Here is a 20,853-nt window from a genome sequence, read left to right as displayed (position 1 = left end):
TCAGGAGTCGACCCCAGGTTAACACAAAGCCCAGAGCCACCCAGTGACCCAGTGATGGGGTCGTAGGCACTGCTTCTCCTCCGCCTCCCCGGCTGGAAGAGGACTACCCAGTCCCACGTATTTCTGGGGCTAACAGGGCAGACTCCGGCTTCCCACGTGGGACCCCAGTTCTCCTTAAGAAGCATGAACCCACCTTCCCCCTAGGAGAGGAATTCCTTGCCCACTCTGCCCCACGCCCCCGGCAGAAGGCCCTTCTAGCTCAGCTGGGGGTTTATAAAATAAAGATGTGCGGGCCCCACCCCTAGAGTTGGGTCTTAACTGGTCACAGGTCCGGCCTGGGAGCTTTAAGTTCCCCAGGTGAGCCTAAAGTACAGCCAAGAATGAGCACTTGGTCTGGGGGATTCCTGCTCCCTGCACACCTCCTTCCTCGGTTGAAAGTCACCTCCCAGAGACCCACCCCCCCAAGTCCAACCAGGACCCCACAAAGCCTCAAGTTCAGCCAGATCCCCTCTCTTCCACGGATGCTTGTGAACTCTGGTCCCCCTCCCCCATCAGCAGCCCAGATGGGCTTCTCTCCAGGCCTGGCCTCCGTCCCACCCTCTCCAGAGGCTGCTCTCACTTCCCCAGCTCTGCGGCAGCTTCCGCTCTGAACCAGCGTGGGGAAGGGAGGGGCAGGGGAAGGTGGTCTCAGGGACCCCTGGGATTTGCAGCTGACTGGAGAATTCCAGGCGGAAGAGCAGCCCCAGCAAAGACAGGGACAGGGCAGGGAGCATGAACGCCCATGGTTCCATCCTGCTGGGGCAGAGGCGCAAGCGAAGAGGCTGGTGGGGAGAAGCAGCTGCCGAGGCGAGATTAAGAGCCCCCCCGCCGCCCCCCGCGCGTTTTGGCCTCCAGAGCGGCCCCGGCGGTGTTAGCTGTGTGCATACCTCCCAGCAGCGCGCACGGGCCAGGTTCTTAGCAGGCGCTCAATAAATTCTCATTGACAGGAACACTCCCAAACGTCACCTCCCGCCTGTGGCCTCAGCCGGGGAGCAAGGCCAGCGTGGGGAAACCACACTCGGTGAGAGAGGAAAGCGAGTGGCCAAGCTGAAATGTCACCCGAAACATGGATCCCTGTAGCTTAGAAAAACAGCTCTGCCGGCAGAAGCGGGGGAGGGGATGGGACGGGACAGGAGGGGGGCCGGGCGGCCTCACGCAGCCCTGTGCTTTGGAGGCTGCCGTGTCGCCCTAACAGAGGTAATTAACGCGCTGCCACCCAACCCCAGCCTGGCGTGGACTTCGAGCAACCCAGGCTGGGAATTCCAAGCCTTCGGACGGGGCCAGGAAAAACCTGCTTTGCTGGCTGACTCCACAAGCCCCTGCGAGTTGCCGGGGCAAGAGCAGAGACGTAGCAGCCAGGTCTTGCTCACCTGTGTTCTTCTGGGACAGCAGGAGCCGCGGGCACCCACCCTTCAGGAAGGGGCTCTGAGCCCAGAAGCCCTTCCTCCTTCAGAGAGGGGAGAGGGGAGCGGGGACGCCACCTGCCAAAGGGTCAAGAGCCATTAGAGACTGAGTGGGCTGGGGAGGTGTCCGGCTTGGAGGTGCAGGACCCAGGTCTGCCACAGAGTGGCGCTGTGCGCAGTTCGCTCTGTCTCTTCCAGACAGAGGCCAGAGATGCTGAACCCACAGGCAGGCAGTGTCTTCTGCTCTGAAACCCCAAGGCTCTCTCGGATCTGCAGCCCTGACCTTCCCCCAGACGGGGAAGTTAGGAGGCCAAAGGTCTGCCCGCGGGCACGGTTTGGCAAAGGCCATGGGAGCTTCCAAAGGGGTCCGCTGCTTGCCGTGGGCTCGGGTGCTGGCCCCATGCTCCTCTGGGCCTCAGTGTGCCCACTGTTAGGGCACTGATTCCCAGGCCCAGTCTGCACATTAGAATCACCCGCGGAACTCTGAGAACTCTCCAGGCAGGAGCCACAAACCCAGAGACTGTGGCTTAACTGGGCGGTGGGGGGTGGGGGTGGGGGTGGGGGAGAAGGCTGGCGAGCAGCAGCTGCAGAAAACCCAGCAGGGGGCTCTCTAAACCCTTTTCAACTCCAGCAAGCCAGGATTCGGAAAGCTGTCCCCAACAGGCCAGGGCCTGGCCCCAGAGATATGACCATGCCTGGAACCCGGACGGGCCTCCCAGCCTCCCCTCCCAAGGCGGGGCTGACCCCGGGTCGCTGGCCTGGCCGCTCACCAGCTCCAGACTCGCACCGCCCACGCGGTTCACAGAAAGGAAAATCCGAGTGTCAAAAGCCTGGCTGGCTCCTGCGACCCCCCCTTCCCTCCTCGCCGCAGTGAGACAAAGTGACAAAGGCCAACCCGGCACCCCCTTTCACCCAGGGGTCAGGACTGTGCTGATAGGGCCCGTCGTGAAGTATCCTTGTAGCTGTTATCACAGAGCCAGGCCTGCGGAGAGCTTCCGAGTCCCCGGGGCAGGCGGGGCGGCGACTCCCCTGCGAAGCCGGCAGCCGGGATGACACACGGGCTGGGCTGCCCGTCAGAGCCTGCGCCCTGGGCCCCCGTCACCTGTGGCGTGGCCGGGCTGAGTCAGGCGGTGGCCTGAGCCTCAGGGTCTGGGTGGAGGCAACCCATAATAAACACGAGCTGAGCAACACTTCCATGCCCTGAGCTTAAGTAATCCTGAGGGCAGCCCAGAGGCAGCCTGCTCACCTGGGGTCCCCCCACCTTCCCCTGGGAGGGGGGGGCCGAATCCCAGGGGAGAGGGCCCAGCCAGCCAACCAGGGGACATCTCAAAGTGCCCCAACGAGACCTTCTGCCCTCCCGTCCCTCTGCCTGGAAATCGGCTTAGGCGGGGAGGTTCCCACCCAGAATCCGCTGGGCCCTTTGTTCCAGCTTTTCACAAAAGCAGCCCTTTTTTTCATCCGGTGGTCCCGCTTTTTGTTTCCAAACCACAGCCTGTGTGGGCCCCAGATAAGGCACTGCAGGGGTTAACAAGGGTTTAATGTATTTTAGACGCACTTCCCAGACAAAGGCCAGTTTACAAAACAAGAACCAAATCGACTCAACTCAGCTGGTATCCACCACCCAGCCGGCGGGCAGGTGCTTTCCCCGCCGCGCACACAGCCCTCCAAACTTAAAGCCGGCGCTCCAGCAAGGGACCCCGGCCCATCACGTGGGGTGTCGCGGCAACACTTCACCCAATCCGGGCGACCCCTTCTCTCCGGGACCTGCACCTCAGTCTCCACTGCACACTTCGAAGTGGTCCCCTTGTCCCTCCCCCCCTCCTCCCCAGCTCGGGAGGGGGAGCGGGAAGGGGGAGGTGGGAGGGCGAGCCCAACTCCCGCTCCGCCTCCACGAAGGGAATTTAATTAGCCTGCTAGAGAGGCGGGCGGGCGGCCGAGGAGGTGTCTCTGGTGCTGCAATATAATTGAATCGGCTCCACTCGGTCGGGCCACTGGCCGCCCATCAGCGCGGCCGCCGGGCTGGGGGCGGGGAGGCGCATCCAGGCGGAGCAGGGAGGGCCGGGGAGGGGAAAAAGGACAGTGCGAGTGGGGGGCGGCGGATGCAATCACCTCCCACCTCCGAGGCTGGGGCAGCCATCTTCAGCAGGGGGGAGGGGCAGGGGAACGGCTCCAACAAGCGGGGGGAGCGGAGAGGGAGGAAAGAAGCGCCGGAGCCCGGGGCGCGCCCTTGGGAAGCAGGGCGTGGGGGTCGGAGACCCCGGAGGCTGCAGTCCCGCCCTCCCGGCGGTCTCCCTAGCTCCGAGGGAAGGGGGAGGGGAGAAAGACAAAAAACCAAAACGTGCGGCCGCGGCGGGCAAGCGCCCCCCCCAGCCGCCGCCAACACCTGCCGCGGGGGCGTACCGCCGCCCCCCCTCGCTCCCTCCCCCGCCGCCACAAAGTTTTCACTCCGGAGCCGGAATGTAGACAGCTCACCGAGAGGCCCCCAGCTCCCTTGCTCCCCACTCGCCGCACGTTCTAAGCGCCCCTCGCCGAACGCAGCCACCGAGCCCGAGCCCCGCGGCGGCCCGAGCCCCCGCCTGGAGCCCGGACGCCCAGGCTACGACTCGCCGCGGGCGGGGGGACCTTTGGTCGCATGCCCGCCCGCCTGGCTCTTATCGCCGTTCACACTCCGGGGGAAGTTGCCCCGGAGCCGTTGGCTGCCGCCCCGGCGGAACCCGCGAACTTGGAGAGGGGGGCGAGCGCGGAGACCGCCCCCCACCCCCCGCCGGCGCGGCGCGCTCACCTTTCATGCCAGGGCCCCGCAGCTCCGCCTCGCCTGACACATGCTGGAGCCACCGTCGCCCAGTGTTTGTCTAAACTGCTTATCTCACCCGGGGCTGCTCGGCGGCGGCGGCGGCGGCAGCTCGGGCCCGCTGGGGAGGTGGAGCTTCCGGGGCCCCGGCCAAGAAACACCTGCTGCTGTCGCCGCCGCCGAAGACACACCCAAGCGCAACGCCGCCCACTCCCGGGCCACTGGCTCGCTCCCGGCTCCCTGACCTCAGCCAGCGGGAGGTGTCGGGTTTCAGCCGCAAACACACACGCGCGCGCGCACCGACGAGCGCCCGGGTACACCCGCGCGGGCACACGCCCCTCCCCAGCCAGGCCGGCCAGGTGAGCCGAGGACACTAGGAGATAGGGGAAGTGCCACCCTCAGGCTCCCGGGGGCCCCTGGCTCGACTGCTCAGAGGTCCCAGATACACTGGTGTCCGAGACTAGGCACTTGCTTCCAAAAGTAGGAAACAGTCACTTAACAACACGCCCGCCAAGCGAGCAGCGCCCCTGCGTCTCACGACCGCTTCCCCGGCGCCTAGAACAGTGTCTGGCACAAAGCAGACCCAACAAGGAGTGAACGAATAAACTCACGTGTTCTAGAGGCCTTTTGGAGGAAAACTTTCTCGGAGCCGGTGTCTGTGTTGGGGGAGGGGAGGGAGATACAAGGTCGGCTCTGTGCGTTTATCTTCCCCAAACCCCTCTTTCGGCCGCACCTCGAAAAACTTGAATATTAAGAACTGGGGCCTATGTTCCTTCCTCCCCAAATTATAGAAACTCCGCCTTCCCGTTTCCTTTGAAAGAACTTTTGGGAAGCCCACAGCGCGGGGGGCAGGGGGTAGTTCTTTAAAGAACCCACGTCCCAGCGGCTGGAGAGCCCACGGAGGCGCCGCTCCGCCCGGGGGGTCATTAAGTAGCTGGGGTTGCGGTCAGAGGCGAGGCCGCCCGCCTCCAGAAACTGGCACGACCCACTGGGCCTCCGGCCCCAGAGCACCGCCTCCCCATTCCTGGCACCCACCCCCCCCCCACCTCACCCAGGCACTTGACAGACTGGAATGACTCAGGGAGCGTCCTGAAATTCCTGGGCACCCACAAGCAGCACGGCGAAGAATGGCGGGCCCCAGCCTCCCCCCAACGCCGGGCTCCGCCCCGCCCCCACCGGCGGCGGGCACAGACGACCAGCCTCGAGCCCACCCCCAGCGCGGCCCGCGTCTCCCGGAAGCGCTGAGTTAATGGGCGCAGGCCTCGCCCGACGCCCCTGGCCCTGGCGCATTCCGGCGCCCCGGGCTCCGACCCCGCGCGTCCGAAGCTCCCAACGTTGCTCGGATGGCCCGGGGTCTCTCCCCGTACATCCTCTTTTGAAAATCCTCTACAGCTTTCATACTTTTGAGCCCGGAGGCAAACCAGTACCCACTCCCCGGCTCCCCCGCCCCAAGCGGCCGCCCTTGCGCCCCGCTGCGGGTTTCAACTTTCGGCCGCCGGTGCCAGCCCGCGCTTCTGCCAGCCCCAAACCTGCCCCGGGACATGCCCGCGCCGCGCTTGGCAGGCGCGCACGCAGCCGTCCCCGCGGGCCCAGCCTCCCCCGCCTTCCCTCCTCCCTCTCTCTCCCTCTCTCCCTCCCTCCCCGCGCCAGTCCGGATTGCGACGGGAGGGAGCGCTGGGCGCCTGCCACCCCCCATCCATCTGTTCCCGATGACGCTGGCAGGCCTGGAGCAGTCGGAGCCCGCGCCAGCGGGGAGCAGAACCCGCCTGTGTGCCCGCTGGGGGGCTAGGGGTAGGGCCCGGACGGGCGCCGCCAAGCTACCCACTCCCCTGCTCCACCTTCCACCGAGCGCACGCGGATCGGCCCCTCGCCTTGCACAAGGCTCCTGGCCGACCACAAACGAAAAAGGAAACGGACCTGCGAGGCCGAGCCGGGGGCCGTTACTGGCTTCTACCTGTGGGCGCCGGCCGGCCCTGGCACCTCGTGGGAGGGGCGCTTTCGCTTCACCACCCGCCTCGCTCCGGGCCGCGCCTCCCTCCTGCGGGCCTAGGCCTCCGCCCGACGACGCTTTAATTTACGCACCACACGGTGTCTCCGCAGCGCGGCCTCCGGTAATTGATCCTCAGCAATGGCCGGCAGATTCACCGCGGCCAGGGCGCGCAGGAGGGGGTGCCTCCATCCACGCCTGGAGCGTCGGGGAGGGGGAGGGAGGAGTGAGAATTCAACAACGGGCCTAGGGCCTGAAAAACAAAATTAAAAACCTCTGGGGGCGGTTCCCTTTCCCACCTGGATTACAGGCTGCGGGGGGAGGGGAGTAACTTACAAATGAAACTACTCGCACCTGGACAGGAGTCTCCTCCCAGCCATGTCCAGGTCCCGACACCCAGGCCCCACCTCCCAATCTCTCTCACCGGGACGAGGTGCTCGAGCTTATTTCCCTTCATTCCTGGGGAGGCCCTCGTGGTGGTGGTGGTTTGCGGGGGGGGGGGTGTCAAGTTCTTCCACCTGTTTGAGAAGGACCACGATGGCCAAACATGAAATTTTGTGGGGTGGCCACTGGGTTCATCATGTGGCTAGTTTTTAGAGTTGGCAGATCCCTCCCCTGTAGACATCTGGTTCCACTGCGTTGCGAGAGGGGTAGCCTGATCCCCGCTTCACAGATGAGGAAGTCGAGGCCAGAGTTGCTCAAGGTCACGTGCACGCTGGTGCAATGGGAGCTGTGCTGGGAGCTGCTCACACCTGCAGTGTCCCTTTCCAAGAACAGCCCGCGGAGGCTGCGGGGAGCTGCAGGGATCCCCAGCGACCGCCGGGGGGCAGCAGCGAGCTGGCCTGCGCGCCCTGGCCAGAAAATGCTGGCGGCCACCAGGAGGGCTGGCACAGCGGAGATGGATGACACTCACTGTCAGCGCGCCGGGCCCGAGGAAATTAGTAATCCGGGAGCACGGCCTCTGAGTTTAAGGGTGGGAATTGCTCTCCTGCAGCCTGCGCGCTCCCCGCTAACGAGGTTTGTAGCTTGACTCTTAATTTCCCGCCACTCTGGGCTCAGGCTGGCCGCCCTCCATTTCCCTCCGGGGCCGTTCCTTCCCCTCCCGGTGGCAGCTCCCACCCCGCAGCCATTCCCAGCCCTCCCTGGGCAAAGCGCTCCTTCTCCGCACCTCCTCTCCCTCATTCCCATATGCCTGGAAACCGGGCAGAAAAAGAAGGTTCAGGGTAAAAGCACAAGTTTTACCCAAGGCCAGGGTCAGTCCTAAGGTGGGGCGTATGGGGACGCTTTCCAGAGTGGGGACACCTACCCTGACGACCCTCCTCACCAGGGTCCTGCCTCCTTTTTGCCAGGGGCAACGGGATGCTTGGTGGGTGCCTGCCCGCGCCCCCAGACTCGGGTCAATCTGAACCGTGCTTCCTGGAGCAGGAAGCAGAAATCAAAAAGCCCTCAGTTAAGGAAAAGCCCCAGGAGGCCCGTAAACTTACCCCCTGAGGCAATTGACAAGGGATCTCTGCCGCAAAGAAAGGCATGCCTCTAACCAACATGGTGGGCATTTAGTCACTCAACAAACACACCAGCCTTCCAGATACAGAACTGGAAATGCCAGGCCCCGGCGGGGGGGGGGGGGATAGGTGCTGACAGGAGAGGCACTTCAAGGCAGCAAGAAACTGGAAAGACAGGAGAGCGGGTTGGCAACTTACCCATCACCACTACCACCACCTGGGCACCTACTAGTCAGGTGAGGTTCCCTGGATTGGAGGCACCACCTGCAACTGTCCCCCACCGAGTCCCAGCACGGATCCAGCCCCCGGCCTGTGAGGGGCCCTGGATACCAGGGAAGGGAATCCTGCGTCCCGCTCTTTATCATCTTGCGTCCTTTGGGATCGGCAGGACTCAGGCTAACCGTGTCGTCCACCCGAACCAGGTGTTCTAGCACATAAGGGCTGTACGTCACCGTCATCATTCCATCACCCCAGCCACCCCATTCAGCATCTGATTGGCAAACAAGCGTCAGGGACCTGGACGTCAGTGTGGGTGTGAAGGGAGGTTCATTTCTGCCATTTACCAAACACCTAACACGTGCCAAAGCTGCTCAACTCCTGTCATTTAATCCCCTCCGGCCCTGCAAGGCGGCCTCCTGACCTCCATCACAAAGCCTGGTGAGGAGACCAGAGAAGGTTAATTAACTTGCCTAGGACACACACACATTCGATCCAAGCCTGATCCAGACGCTGGTTGTCCTATACCCAGCAGCATTTCTCCGTAGCTACCTGCTGTAGATATATCAGGACCGGGTGGGGGTGGGGTGCGTCGCAGCATCTGCATCTGGCCGTCCTGGTGTCCGAAAATCAGTCTCCCTTCCAGGAGGGTTGGGGGACCCACCACCCAGAGCCCCGAGATTTGCTCAGTCCCTCTGCATGAGTGATCCACTCACCCCAAGGCTACCAGCGCAGAGGGTACCGCCAGACGCCTCAAGGGCTGAGAAACAGGGGGCCTGCCCAGCCCCTCCTGCCCTGCCCTGCCGCCAAACCTCCATCGCTTACACTCCGAAGTCCCCTTTCTCTCTCCAGCCAGCTATCACTGGCCCAGAAATCCTCTCCATTCTTCAAAGCCCGGCTTAAATCTTATCTCTTCCAAGGAGGTTTTTCCCATCCCCGCCTCTGGAATTCATCTCTCCAGGCACCGCGTCCCACTCTTAGATGCCGATCGCACAGGGCAGCGGTCGTGGATAATGGGGGCGGGTGAAATACAGATTCCCAGGCCGCCCCACGGAGCTATGGTCTGGGGTCAGGGTCAGGAAGGAGCACGCTTAGCAAGAGCTCGGGGCAGGACTGGGGGTGTCTGGGCCTCCCCAGTGATTGCTGGAGCCCCAGGCTCCCCTCCCCACACACCCCGAGAGACAGTGGGTACCCAGAGGGGAAGGGACTCGCGTCTCGTAGCGGTGACACAGCCCCAGCCTCTGCACGTTCACATCTCACGCAGACCCGCAGGAAGGATAAAGGGAAGGAAAACCATGGCGGCCCTCTCCCCTTCCCCCTCTGCCCCCCACTGCCCTCCCAGGGAGGAGCCAGGCTCTCCAAGGACATGGGGGCACATCCAGGCCTGGCCTGGGAAGCCTCCACCGACTCGCCGTCTCAGCCGGCTGTCCAGTAGCCAAGGTCACCCCCAGGGAACACGGGCCCAGACGACCCCGGTGGACGAGGTGGCAGGAGTTGGCCTCGTAACCCAGGGCTGCCCCAACACTTCCTGCCCTTTCAGTGCCGGCCTCCAAGCTGCACCCCCCTCACAGCTGCACTCCTTCACAATCAGTTAACAGCTGTTTTGCATAGATTTTCAATTCTAATTGCCGCGCTTTGTGAGCCGCCGAGCCCCGGTGAATGGGGAAGCCGCAGCGCGGCTAGAAAGCAGGCGGGGAGGGGGGACACTCCAGAGGGACTCAAAGGAAGCCAGTGTGCGCGCCAGGCTGGCTGCTTTTATTTTTATTTTTTAATAGAAGAATACCCACTAACTGCCCCCGCTCCAGCTCCTGCCTCTTCTCCTGGAGCCCAGAATCTGAAGGGTGCCCCCCACCCAACCTTGGGAGGGATGCCCACTCCCCTCCCCCCGCCCCTCCCCCCTCTGACCCACCCCCCCCCTCCCCCACACACACACAGTACCCCGGGGGGCAGCTTCCAGCTCCAGAGCCGCTGCAGGAGCCAGCGCTCCGCTCCCCCTCCACCCCCCTAGCCCCCCAGGCTCTCCAGTACCCAGATTTGGGAAGCTAATTGGACAATAAAGTTGAGCAGCGAGGAAACGCGCTCTCTGGAGACAGCTGGCATCTATAAAAGAGAAATATTTGCATTTAAAACCTTTAAACTTTATAGGGCAGGCCAGGCCAAGGCAAGGAGAGGGTGGATGGAAGGGGGTGCTCGGACTCTCGGGCGGGCAGCGGCTTGGGGGGGAGACCTTACGGGCTGCTGGGGGTCCACGGAGGCCCTGAGGCTGGTAGTTCTGAACTTCTCTGCCACCGGCGACTCCCCGCCCCCCTCCCAACGCCCCTGCTACTTCCTGCAAGATACCAGCCGTCCACGCAGGCCTGGGTGGCCTTGCCACGGGTCAAGCACAAACCCTCCTAGCTCCCTGCCCACCTGGGAGCCCAGGCATTCCGTGGGAGTCCTGAGGCCTTTCCAGGCCAAGCACGCGGGGCTGGGGTCCACACCCTCCTGGTGGGCCTGCCTTGGCCGCTGCCCATCCCCCAGCCACCTCTGCAGAGCTTCAGGCTACTCTCCCCAAGCAGTTCCTCCCCTGGGCCCGCTGGCTGAGTCGTCGCGTCGCGGGGAAGTGGCCCCCAGGCTGCAGCTTCCAGCAAGAAAACAGTCTGCGGGAAGGCCCAGCGCTTTCCCACGCCGTGTGCACACCCTAAATGTACAGCAGTGGGAGCACGCCGCGTGACCCTGTCTGTACTCAGAGCCCCCTAGGGCAGTGCCACCCCATTGCCCGGATGGAGAAATGGGGGCTGGCAGGGCCCCTCCCCCTCCAGGCTGCTGTCTGGGGTTGGGGGGCCGGGTTTTCATTTCTTCGCATGCCTAGTTCCCACTTTTCATATTTGAGAGAAACCTGGCCGCGTTTTCCTGTCAACATTTGTGATGTAAAGCCGGGAGAGAATATGTTCCTGAGTGGTCTTATTTTAGCAGGCTTTTATGAGATCTCAGCTCCGCGGCCCGTCTACCTGGCAGGCCTGCAATGAGGGGGCGTGCAGTGTAGACTCCCAGGCTCTGCTTTCCAGGGCAGGAGCAGAAACTTCCAGGGTGGAGGGGGGCGGCAGAGAATGTGGCCGAAATCAACGGCACGTGAGTAATTTTCAACAATGTCAATTAAGCAAAAACCACACCAGAAATGTCCCCTGTGCCCTGGAGCATCGTGTCCTCACGACTTCTGTTCTCATCAGGAAAACACTTCAGTCCCAGCAGTGCCCGCTCAGCTCTTGGGCCATGTCCTGGCTTGGCGTTCAAGGCCCCGAGCAGCTATGAAACTGTCCTTCGGCTTCACCACACTCTACCTCCAGACACGGAACCCCCATACCCTCACAGCTAACCTTTTTCACCATCTCTTCCTAAACACGACATCCTAATCATCTTGGTATGAACCTCATTCCAGGATCATCCAAAAAACAAATTTCAAAACATGGCTTCTGGGAAGTCCCTGGCGGTCTAGTGGTTAGGGCCCCGCGCTTCCACTGCAGGGGCACAGGTTCGGAGAACTAAGACCCCAGAAGCAGCATAGCTCGGCCAGAGACAAAACAAAACAAAACATGGCTTCTGAGAGCGCCCACTGGCATGTGGGAGGGAGGTGAGAGGGGAGGGGAGAGCGTCAAAGGACAGACACCTGGGCTGAGCCCTAGTGACGGCCACCTGGCCGGGCAAACAGCCAACTTGGTCACTGTGCACCACTTTTGCCAGCTGTTGACATGCAAGCAACACGACCCCTTCCCCAGCTTTAAAGTGAGGATTAAACAAGATAATAAGCTAGAAAGAGCCTTGCATGGTGCCTGGAACACAGTTGGAGCTCCACAGAATGACTTACATTTGGTGTGAGGAGGAAGTGGATGAGAAGGAGACAGCAAATAAAGTTTTACAAGGAAGCAGACGGGCGGGCAGGGAGGCCACATCGGCACTGGGGGGCATCAGGGCCTGCGACGGGGTCTGGGACCAGGCAGCGTTGGGCTGGCCTGCTCTCTCGAAAGGCCTGGCCTTTGGGCACAGCCCTGTGCTGGCTTCAGGGTCAGTACTACTGGCTGGTCACCTGCAGGGTCTGTGTAGCCAGATGGATGGGAGGAGAGCCAGAGAGAAGGGTGGGACCCAGTGGGCCACCAAAGGTTCTTGGCTTTGTCATTTTTTTTTTTTTTTAATTTTAATTTTTATTTATTTTTGGCTGTGTTGGGTCTTGGTTTCTGTGTGAGGGCTTTCTCTAGTTGCGGCAAGTGGGGGCCACTCTTCATCGCGGTGCGCGGGCCTCTCACTATCGCGGCCTCTCTTGTTGCGGGGCACAGGCTCCAGTCACGCAGGCTCAGTAGTTGTGGCTCACGGGCCTAGTTGCTCTGCGGCATGTGGGATCCTCCCAGACCAGGGCTCGAACCCGTGTCCCCTGCATTGGCAGGCAGATTCTCAACCACTGCGCCACCAGCGAAGCCCTGTCATTTTTTTAAATGTCAGCAATACCCAGTCCTGACTTCCTTCTCAGAGATGTGTCCTCAAAATTATCCAGCCAACCCAAGTGTCCTCCCACGGATGACTGATAAACAAGTGTGTGCTCTGTCCATACGGCAGATTATTATTCAGCCATAAAAAGGAGTGAAGTCCTGATATTGACTCCAATGTGGATGAACAGTGAGACTTGAAAACATACACACAAAACCTTGGACATGAATGTTCGTGGCAGCATATTCATAATGGCCAGAAAATGGAAACAACCTAAACGTCCATCGACTGACAAGGGATTTTAAAAACCTGCGGTCTATCCACACAATGGAATATTATTCAACCATGAAAAGGAAGCAGGTACTGATCATGTGACAGCGAGGATGAGCCTTGCAAACAGTAGGCTGAGTGAAAGAAGCCAGACACAGATAGCCAGACTCAGTGCGTGAGTTCATAGGGACAGAGAGAGTACATGAGTGGTTGCCAGGGGCAGGGGGAATGACTGCTGAAGGATACAGGGCTTCCTTTTGGGGTAAAAAAAAAAACTGTCGGGCTTCCCTGGTGGCGCAGTGTGAGAATCTGCCTGCCAATGCAGGGGACACGGATTCGAGCCCTGGTCCGGGAAGATCCCACATGCCGCGGAGCAACTAGGCCCGTGCGCCACAACTGCTGAGCCTGCGCGTCTGGAGCCTGTGCTCCGCAACAAGAGAGGCCGCGATAGTGAGAAGCCCGCGCACCGCGATGAGGAGTGGCCCCCGCTTGCCGCAACTGGAGAAAGCCCTCGCACAGAAACGAAGACCCAACACAGCCATAAATAAGTAAATAAATAAATTTAAAAAAAAAAACTGTCTCGCGACAAGGTAGAGGTAGTGGTTGCACAGCTTCGCGAATGAATTAAATACCACTGAATTTGTTCACTTTAAAACGGTTAATCTTACATTGTGTAAATCTTATCTCAATTCAAAAAAAAAAAAGATCCAATCTGAAGCCCCCCCCCCCCACCCCAACGCTTGATGCTGGGAGAGGCAGGGCCTTCAGTTTCTGGAGAAGCCACCACGCAGATGCCCCCTGAGGACCAGCCTCCCCTGGAAACTCCCTTTCACGCTGTTCTGTTCGCGACTCTCAGGCAACACGAGGGAAACCCGTCAGGTTCAAGCGGTTCTGTTCCCAGGGCGTTTTTCCACGCTCAGCACCCACCCTCACACACACACACACACAGGACACACGCGGCACTGTCTTTCTACAGGCGGGACCTCTGCGCCCTCAAGGTGGAAGGTTTGCAGTGTCCTTCCCCCATCTGTGTATTTTTGTCCCCATCAACAGTTCTCCGGCCCCGGTGAGCGCTGAGCAGCTGGAGGTGAGGACACCGAAAGGCACACACCTGTCCCCGGCTCCCGCCACCTGGCCACTGGGCTGGAAAGCGGCCAGTGGTGACCTGGGCAGGCCTGGGGGACAGGGAGGGAGCTGGAGGGGTGGCAGCTCCCCACCAGGGAAGCTAAGCCCGCCAGAGATCACTGGTGACAGGGAAGTCCCCGATCCTGGACCCCTGACCGGAAGCCAGAGTGGGTCCTCAGCGGCGGGGAGGCCAGAGCGCCCGGGAGCCCCCTCACACCCACGCTGGCAGCAGGCACACTTCCTCCTTCCGAGCCTAGACACCCAGCGGATGCAGAAATCTGGGTGGTTCCCTCATCAGCTTCTCAGGAACAACCCTTCTTTGTAAAAATTAACCACCTGTCCTCCACCAGGTGAGGGGCTTTCCTTTCTGGTCTGCCAGCTCAGAGAATAGGGCGCCTGGACTCCCAGCCAGGTGGCCACACAGGCCACAGCCCCAGGGGAGCCCTGGGGCAGCAAGTCACCACGAGGTCCGGGCCAATCTGGGTGGGACAGGGCTCAGGGTGAAGCTACAGGACCCTGCCCAGCAGCAGGAGAAGGATATGTTCTAGAACCCAGTCTGCCGAACCTGCGGGGTCACTACTGACACCCACACCAACTTGAAGGGATCCTCAGAAATTTATTTCAGGGGCTTCCCTGGTGGCACAGTGGTTAAGAATCCACCTGCCAATGCAGGGGACACGGGTTCGAGCCCTGGTCCGGGAAGATCCCACATGCCGCGGAGCAACTAAGCCTGTGCGCCACAACTACTGAGCCTGCACTCTAGAGCCCGCGAGCCACAACTACTGAAGCCCACACGCTGCAACTAATGAAGCCTATGCACCTAGAGCCCGTGCTCCACAACGAGAGAAGCCACCACAATGAGAAGCCCGCGCACTGCAATGAAGAGTAGCCCCCGCTCGCCGCAACTAGAGAAAGCCCGTGCACAACAATGAAGACCCAACGCAGCCAAAAAAAAAAAAGAAAGAAAGAAACTTATTTCAGAGTCTCCATTCCCCAATTTTCCTTGCACGTTTAAAAGCTTTCAAAGTTCTTTACCTTCGAATCACCCTGGAAAACCGACATCTGTACAGGCCTGAGGATTTGCACACGTGCGTGCAGGGTGCTTCCCCCACCCCACGTGCCCTGCTCCACCTGGCAGCCGCTGGGGTTCTGGGAGCTCACGTTTGTAAAGTGCCTACTACGTGCTAGGCCTGCCTCTCGGGGCAGGAGACTAAGGCTGGGGTTTGAACCCAGCCCTCATTTAGAACCGCACCCTGCCCTCCCTTCCCCTGCACTCCCCCACTCCCCATCCTTTCAAGGTGGCCCTGCTCCTGACAAATTTCTGGATTCATTATCTACTGCCTGTCATTAAAGTCCCAAACCATCACTTGGACAGTCAAATCCCAGACGCCTCTATCACTCGCTAACTGGGCAAGTTTGGTGTGGGCAGATGACCAGTCCTCACGCGACCTCGGCACCTCCCGGCCAGGCCAGGGACCCCAGGGACGAGAGGTCAAGGCTGGGCCCCATCTCCACTGGCTCACAGAGGCCGCAAGGACCCACTTGCTCGACTCTCGTTGCATTTATGTTTTTATAATTTGGCCTCACAAATGGAAATAATCAAGGAGAAAGGATTTCATTCAAAGTGTCGTTTTCACCGCTGGAAGTCCCAGTGGTCACGGCCACTGCCCAAGATCCTCTGGGTGTCTGCAGGGGGGCCCCAAGTGGAAGGTCAGGTGAGGGCGCTGCTGCCCGGGGCGCCCCTCTCACCTTCTACCCGTTTGCTCCAAGAAGGGCCTTTGCTTTCCCTCCTGTGGCTCTTCAGCCTCGGCTGCGAAGCCCCCATCCTGAAACACCTCCTCCCAGCTCCACGTCCCCACCTGCCATAAAGGCTGCTCTGCCGGCCCAGCCCCTGCTACCTGAACCCCCCACTCTCTGCAACCCGGACCCTGGCCCAGTCACACCGCGACGCTGCCCGCAGAGGTGCCCAGAGCCTCCACGTCCACTGTCTCCTCACTGTGCCCTCCTGACAGGCCCCTGGGTCCCCTCCTGGGCTGCCCTCCGCCCAGCCCTCTACCCTCACCTCCTTGAGGGGCTCTTCCACCCCTCAAGACCTCAGGCTCCCATTTCCCGGGTCATGCCTTGTGAATCCAGGTACCAGCCAGCCCACATCTCCACCCTCCCACACACAGGCCTTTCTAGAAGTGTCTAGACACACAAGACCCCCGCCACACTTTCCCATCCCTGCTGTCCCCCAGCCCAACCCTCTCTCGACAGCGTAATTTAGATTAAGAGCCCCTCTCCTTTCCTTACCTTCAGGCCAGCTCTACCTGCTACTGGGGGCACCCTCCCTGGCCCCTCCCAAGGCTCCTTTGTTTGCTGCTTACCTCTTCCCTCAGGCCCCAGCTTAAATTCCACCTCCTCCAGGTAGTCTTCCGGGATGTGGCTCTAACCTCCTCTAGGGGAAAGGGACCTTCTCCCTCCCACGGGGGTAAATTTCAAATTCTTTACTTTCTGCCCTGGGCTTACCAAGACTGAGTCAATGGTGGAGAGGAAACAGCCGTCCTTATTTCTGGACCTTCACAAGCCCTTAAACAGATGTTTGCTGAATCCATCTAAATGAGTTTAAGGAGCCCCTCTGAGGACTCGAGCCCTCGTTAGCAACAAACGCTGCACGCATCCCTCTTCCCCCAAAATAAACTCAGCCAAAACCAGGAACCTCCCGGAATATACCGCCTCTGGTTCTAGAATGCTGAGCGCCTTTCCAGGGCAGATGAGGGTGGGTTTTCCCCATCGGCCCTTGCCGGATCCTACAGCGGTGATGCCACGCCAATCCCTCCCCCTGGGAGTAGTTAGAGTATTCTGCAAAGAGGCACCAGGGAAGCAAAAGCTGGGGTTCTTTTGTTGCTGCTGTCTTCGTCGAGGGCTCCCACATGACCTTAGAGGAAGCACACAGAGGCACGGGCACCTTCCCAGCTACACGCTCGGCCATCCCCACTCAACACCAACTTCTCACTCACAGTGCAAAACTGCCTCCTCTCCCAGGAAGGACAGGGACACCGGAGAGAGCTCTCAGCCTGGCCGTCGCCGTCAACTCGGGACGACAGCTCCCAGCCCCTCCTCTTGGCCCACATATAGGACTCCTGGCGGCTCCCTCCCCCCACCCCGCCTCCCCCCAGCACCCAGCTCCCCCTGCAGACCTGCCTGGCTAGCAATTTGAGCCCAGGGTCAGCACAGCGAGCTCAGGACTTCTATTCCTGGCTCAGCCGGCAAATTGCTTCGTGACCTTGGGAAAGTCCCCAGGCCGCCTGACCCCATCTGCGAGGTGGGACGTTAGAGCAGGCCCCGCTGGAAGCCACGTCGTTTCGAGGTGACCCCGTGTCTCTCCAGCCGGCTGTTCAGAGCCCTCGGGGGAAATGCTTACACAACACCTGGAGGCCCTCTGAGCGCAGGGAGCCAGGGCACACGGTCAAGGCCTCAGATGCTCCCGAGGGAGGGACCTTGCCCGCTCGGGTCGGGCCCGTCACAGCGGGGAGGGCGGCCACCCTCGCTTACAGAGAGGAGCGCCTCAGAGCCCTGCCCATGGGTGGGGGCGACAAGCTCACCTGTCTCGCAGGTGACAAGCCCGTGAGCCTCACAGGCGGTGCAGGGCCGGCTGGGATCTTAGGAGGAACAGGAGGGGGGAGGGGGAGGGGCCTGAGCTAAGTGGTCCTCCCAGCGCCTCCAGCTGCCTCTACCCACTCCTGGCAACTCTTCAGACGCAGAGCCCACCAGAGAGGTGAAATGCAAGAGCGTGTGGTCACAGCTGGCCAGGTCGGGCCCTGGGCAGGAAGCCGGTTCTCCAGACTCACCCCACTGCTCTTTCTATTAACCCACGATCTCCAAACTTCACTTTCCACAACAAGATCAGCAGGGGTCACGCCCTCACCTCCATCACCCACAGACCAATTTGGGGGTGGAGCCCAGGAATCTACATTTTCAACAGGTAGCCCCGCCCTCCTCCCCTGAGGGAGGTGCCCCGGGGCTCCCTCTTTGAGAGCCACCCCATTACCCCAGCTTGCTCTGTCATCTGACTTGTGGCGTGATCTTTAAAAAAGTAATTTTAATTTATCTCTTCCCCGCCTCTCTCCCCCAAAAGGATTCGAAGCAGCGTTACCAACCTCTGATATGGAGACGTGTTTATTATTTTTACGGTTTCTGCAGCAAGCTCCCCGGAACTGAAGGGGAATTATATTCAGAGAGAATTGGGTCCCCAGCGTAAGTCAACATTATTCATTTAACAACTTCTATCGGCGCATGGAGGTGTGAGCGGGGCCCTACCCAGAGACGTCTCCTGTGGTTACGGGAAGATTTAATTCACGACATCCAAGAAAAATAATTAGGGGGAGTAGGAGGAAGGAGGTTGTGTGGAGGGGCCCACAGACACTGCTGTTTCTGACCCCACCCGCTGCCGGTTACCCCAAGCATCCCCGTGGCTTCGATCAGGGGCTGCAGGGCCTGCTCTGGGCAGGTCTCATGGGGCACCCCACGTGCAGACGAGGGGGGCTGGCACCACCGAGCCCGTCTGGACAGAACTCTGGGGAGGAGGGATCTCCATGCTCATTCGGACCAGCCAAGCCACCCATCCCCAGCGCTCAGCTATTGGGGGAGCACCCCGCATGGGGGGCCGCCCAGGAGCCCCTTCCCTCCCCTGGCCTGAGCCAGGATTCTCCAAGAAGGCTGAAGGAGCGGGGTCCAGGTGAGGGGGATTAGGTGTCCCTGCTCAGCTATTAGCAGTGCTGGTGCTTTCTTAAGCACGTTGTAAATTATACCGGAGAGTCCTGAAAGATCAAAGTTGGTTTTTAACCTGCGTTGTCTTTTGGAGGTAGGACACAGAAAACCAGACCCTGCTGGGGGCAGGGGTGCTCCTGTGAAAGCCGAGGCCTGCTGGTGGGGGTGACCCAGGCTCAGAGCACGCTCTCCCTCTCCCCACGGCGACCCGGCTCTAGGGGTGGCCCAAGCCAGCAGCCTGATGGTCAGGGCAACGATTTACGGTGGAGAGGGGACAAGAGGCAGGGCAGGGGCAGTTGGGAGTGACCGGCCCAGACCTGGTGCTAACAAATCCCAGTGCAGCCCACAGGGACCCAGAAAGCAGGGATCTGCTACAAAGAACCTTCTGGATCATTGTGTCCAGCCTCCCGTCTGAGAGATGAGATAGTGAAGAAACAGGAGGTAGGACACATGCCCGGGAGGAGGAGAGAGTGAGAGAAAGAAAAACATCTTCCCTCACACACCACTTCGCCCTGAAACTGTATAGCACCAGCTCCAAGGAACCACAGCCATTTTTATGTTTTATGTTATTAACAAGCCTGGGGAATACTACATATCTATTTTGGCCCACATCTCACCTTCCTCTCTATCATTCCAAGACAGAAGGACACTCCCTCTTCCAAAGGTCCGCAAGTCTGATCTCTACAGCCCAGAGAGGTTAAGTGATCAGATCCAAGTCACACAGCACCACAGACAAGGTGAAATTCAAATCTGATTCTCAGCTCAGTCCTCCCTCCCCTATCAGGAGAGCCCAGGAAAATCTAACTCGAGACCAGTAACGGCTGAGGACGGCCCATCTTTTAGTTATTTAAGACCACCTGAGGGACCTCCCTGGTGGCGCAGTGGTTAAGAATCCGCCTGCCAATGCAGGGGACACGGGTTCGAGCCCTGGTCCGGGGAGATCCCACATGCTGCGGGGCAACCAAGCCCGTGCGCCACAACTACTGAGCCTGAGCTCTAGAGTCCACAAGCCACAACTACTGAGCCCTGTGTGCCACAACTACTGAAGCCCGCACACCCTAGAGCCCGTGCTCCGCAGCAAGAGAAGCCACCGCAATGAGAAGCCCGCGCACTGCAACGAAGAGTAGCCCCCGCTCTCCTCAACTAGAGAAAAGCCTGCGTGCAGCAACGAAGAACCAACGCAGCCAAGAATAAAAAAAATTAAAAAAAAAAAAAGACTGCCTGAGTAAACACTTAGAACAGCACTGTCCAATAGAACTTTCCACGATGGCTGAAGTGTTCTGTATTTGAGCTGTCCCACGCAGTTGTCCCCAGCCACGTGTGGCCACTGAGCACTTGAAACGTGCCCAGCGCAACCAAGGTACTGAATCTTTAATTTCATTTAACTTTTAATTAACTTAAAATTTAATAATTAAATTTAAATAGCCTCATGTGGCCAGTGGCTACCATACTGGAAAACACAGATGTAGAATATAAAAAACGACCACATTTTCCCAGCCAAAGGTTGAGATATTCGGTCTGAGAGGTACACGTGGGCTCATGGACAAAACAAGGCAGAGTATCTGATTAGGAGAGAATCCAGAGCTTATAGCTACAGTGAGTTCAGACCCCCAGCTGCCCCAGCAGGGGTCTCCTGGAAAGCTGTAGTCTAGAAACATTTCAGGAGTCTGAGAACACTCCTCCCTGGGGAGTTGTTTTGAGGCCTCATTTCTCAAGTTAGTGACAGGGGTCTGCAGCTAACGTTCACCAGGTAGAGGGACCATCATGACGGTGTCAGAAAAGCAACGGCATTCTTCCTGGGAGGGGTGACATGGCAGTGGGTAAGGAGGGAGAGTCCCGCCTTTAGACCAAGGATAGACATTATAAATGGATGGGTGAGTGTATAGGTGGATGGATGATGGATGGATGGATGGATGGATGGATGATGGATGATGGATGGATGGATGGATGGAAGAAAGGAACAGAGAGTGGGAGAAGATACAGGATGGATCACGGATGGGTGGACACGATAGATGGAAAAACACAGGGGATGTCTGCTTTCCAAAGTCCCAGCCACATGGACCATATCCAGAATTTTCCCAACATACCTCAGTGGGTTTTCGGGAAGATACAAGTATTTTCTGGTCAATAAGACCATGAGGCCAGTGAGCCAGCAATCTGCGCCCAGGGGTTCTCAGTCGGGAGGGCACGTCCTCTCTCCCCCGCTAGGTCTCGCTCTAGAAGGGGCCTGGAGCTCTCAGGGTGCCTTTTGTCAGGCTGGAAAGGAGAAGTTCAGCCCGCACAGAGAAAGGAGGCTTCCTGGGTTTCTGCAGA

At 59.8% G+C, this 20,853-nt stretch overlaps 1 protein-coding gene across 10 annotated transcripts in view; it reads right to left on the bottom strand.

Annotated features, from left to right (window-relative positions):
* The window catches only part of GSE1 (Gse1 coiled-coil protein), a 423,047-nt gene that overhangs the window by 52,346 nt on the left and 349,848 nt on the right, over window positions 1-20,853 (bottom strand). Inside the window, exon 1 of one of the 10 annotated variants that reach the window (XM_036832484.1) lies at window positions 4,845-4,884. The exons of 5 other annotated variants lie outside the window; for them this stretch is intronic. Coding sequence is in view for 2 of the 5 variants with exons in the window: in XM_036832483.1 (XP_036688378.1) it covers window positions 4,225-4,231 (7 nt within the window). In the remaining 3 variants the exon portion in view is untranslated. Of the gene's footprint in view, window positions 1-3,045; window positions 3,067-3,914; window positions 3,936-4,224; window positions 4,364-4,844; window positions 4,885-20,853 lie in introns of those variants that run through there. 4 more of the 10 variants (XM_036832483.1, XM_036832487.1, XM_036832485.1 and 1 more) reach the window with 4 other exon arrangements.

The sequence above is a fragment of the Balaenoptera musculus genome, chromosome 19 (genome assembly GCF_009873245.2).
Source record: "Balaenoptera musculus isolate JJ_BM4_2016_0621 chromosome 19, mBalMus1.pri.v3, whole genome shotgun sequence".
Taxonomy (NCBI): Eukaryota; Metazoa; Chordata; class Mammalia; order Artiodactyla; family Balaenopteridae; genus Balaenoptera; species Balaenoptera musculus.
The sequence above is the reverse complement of the archived record's forward strand: the minus strand, read 5'-3'. Positions and strand labels throughout refer to the sequence as shown.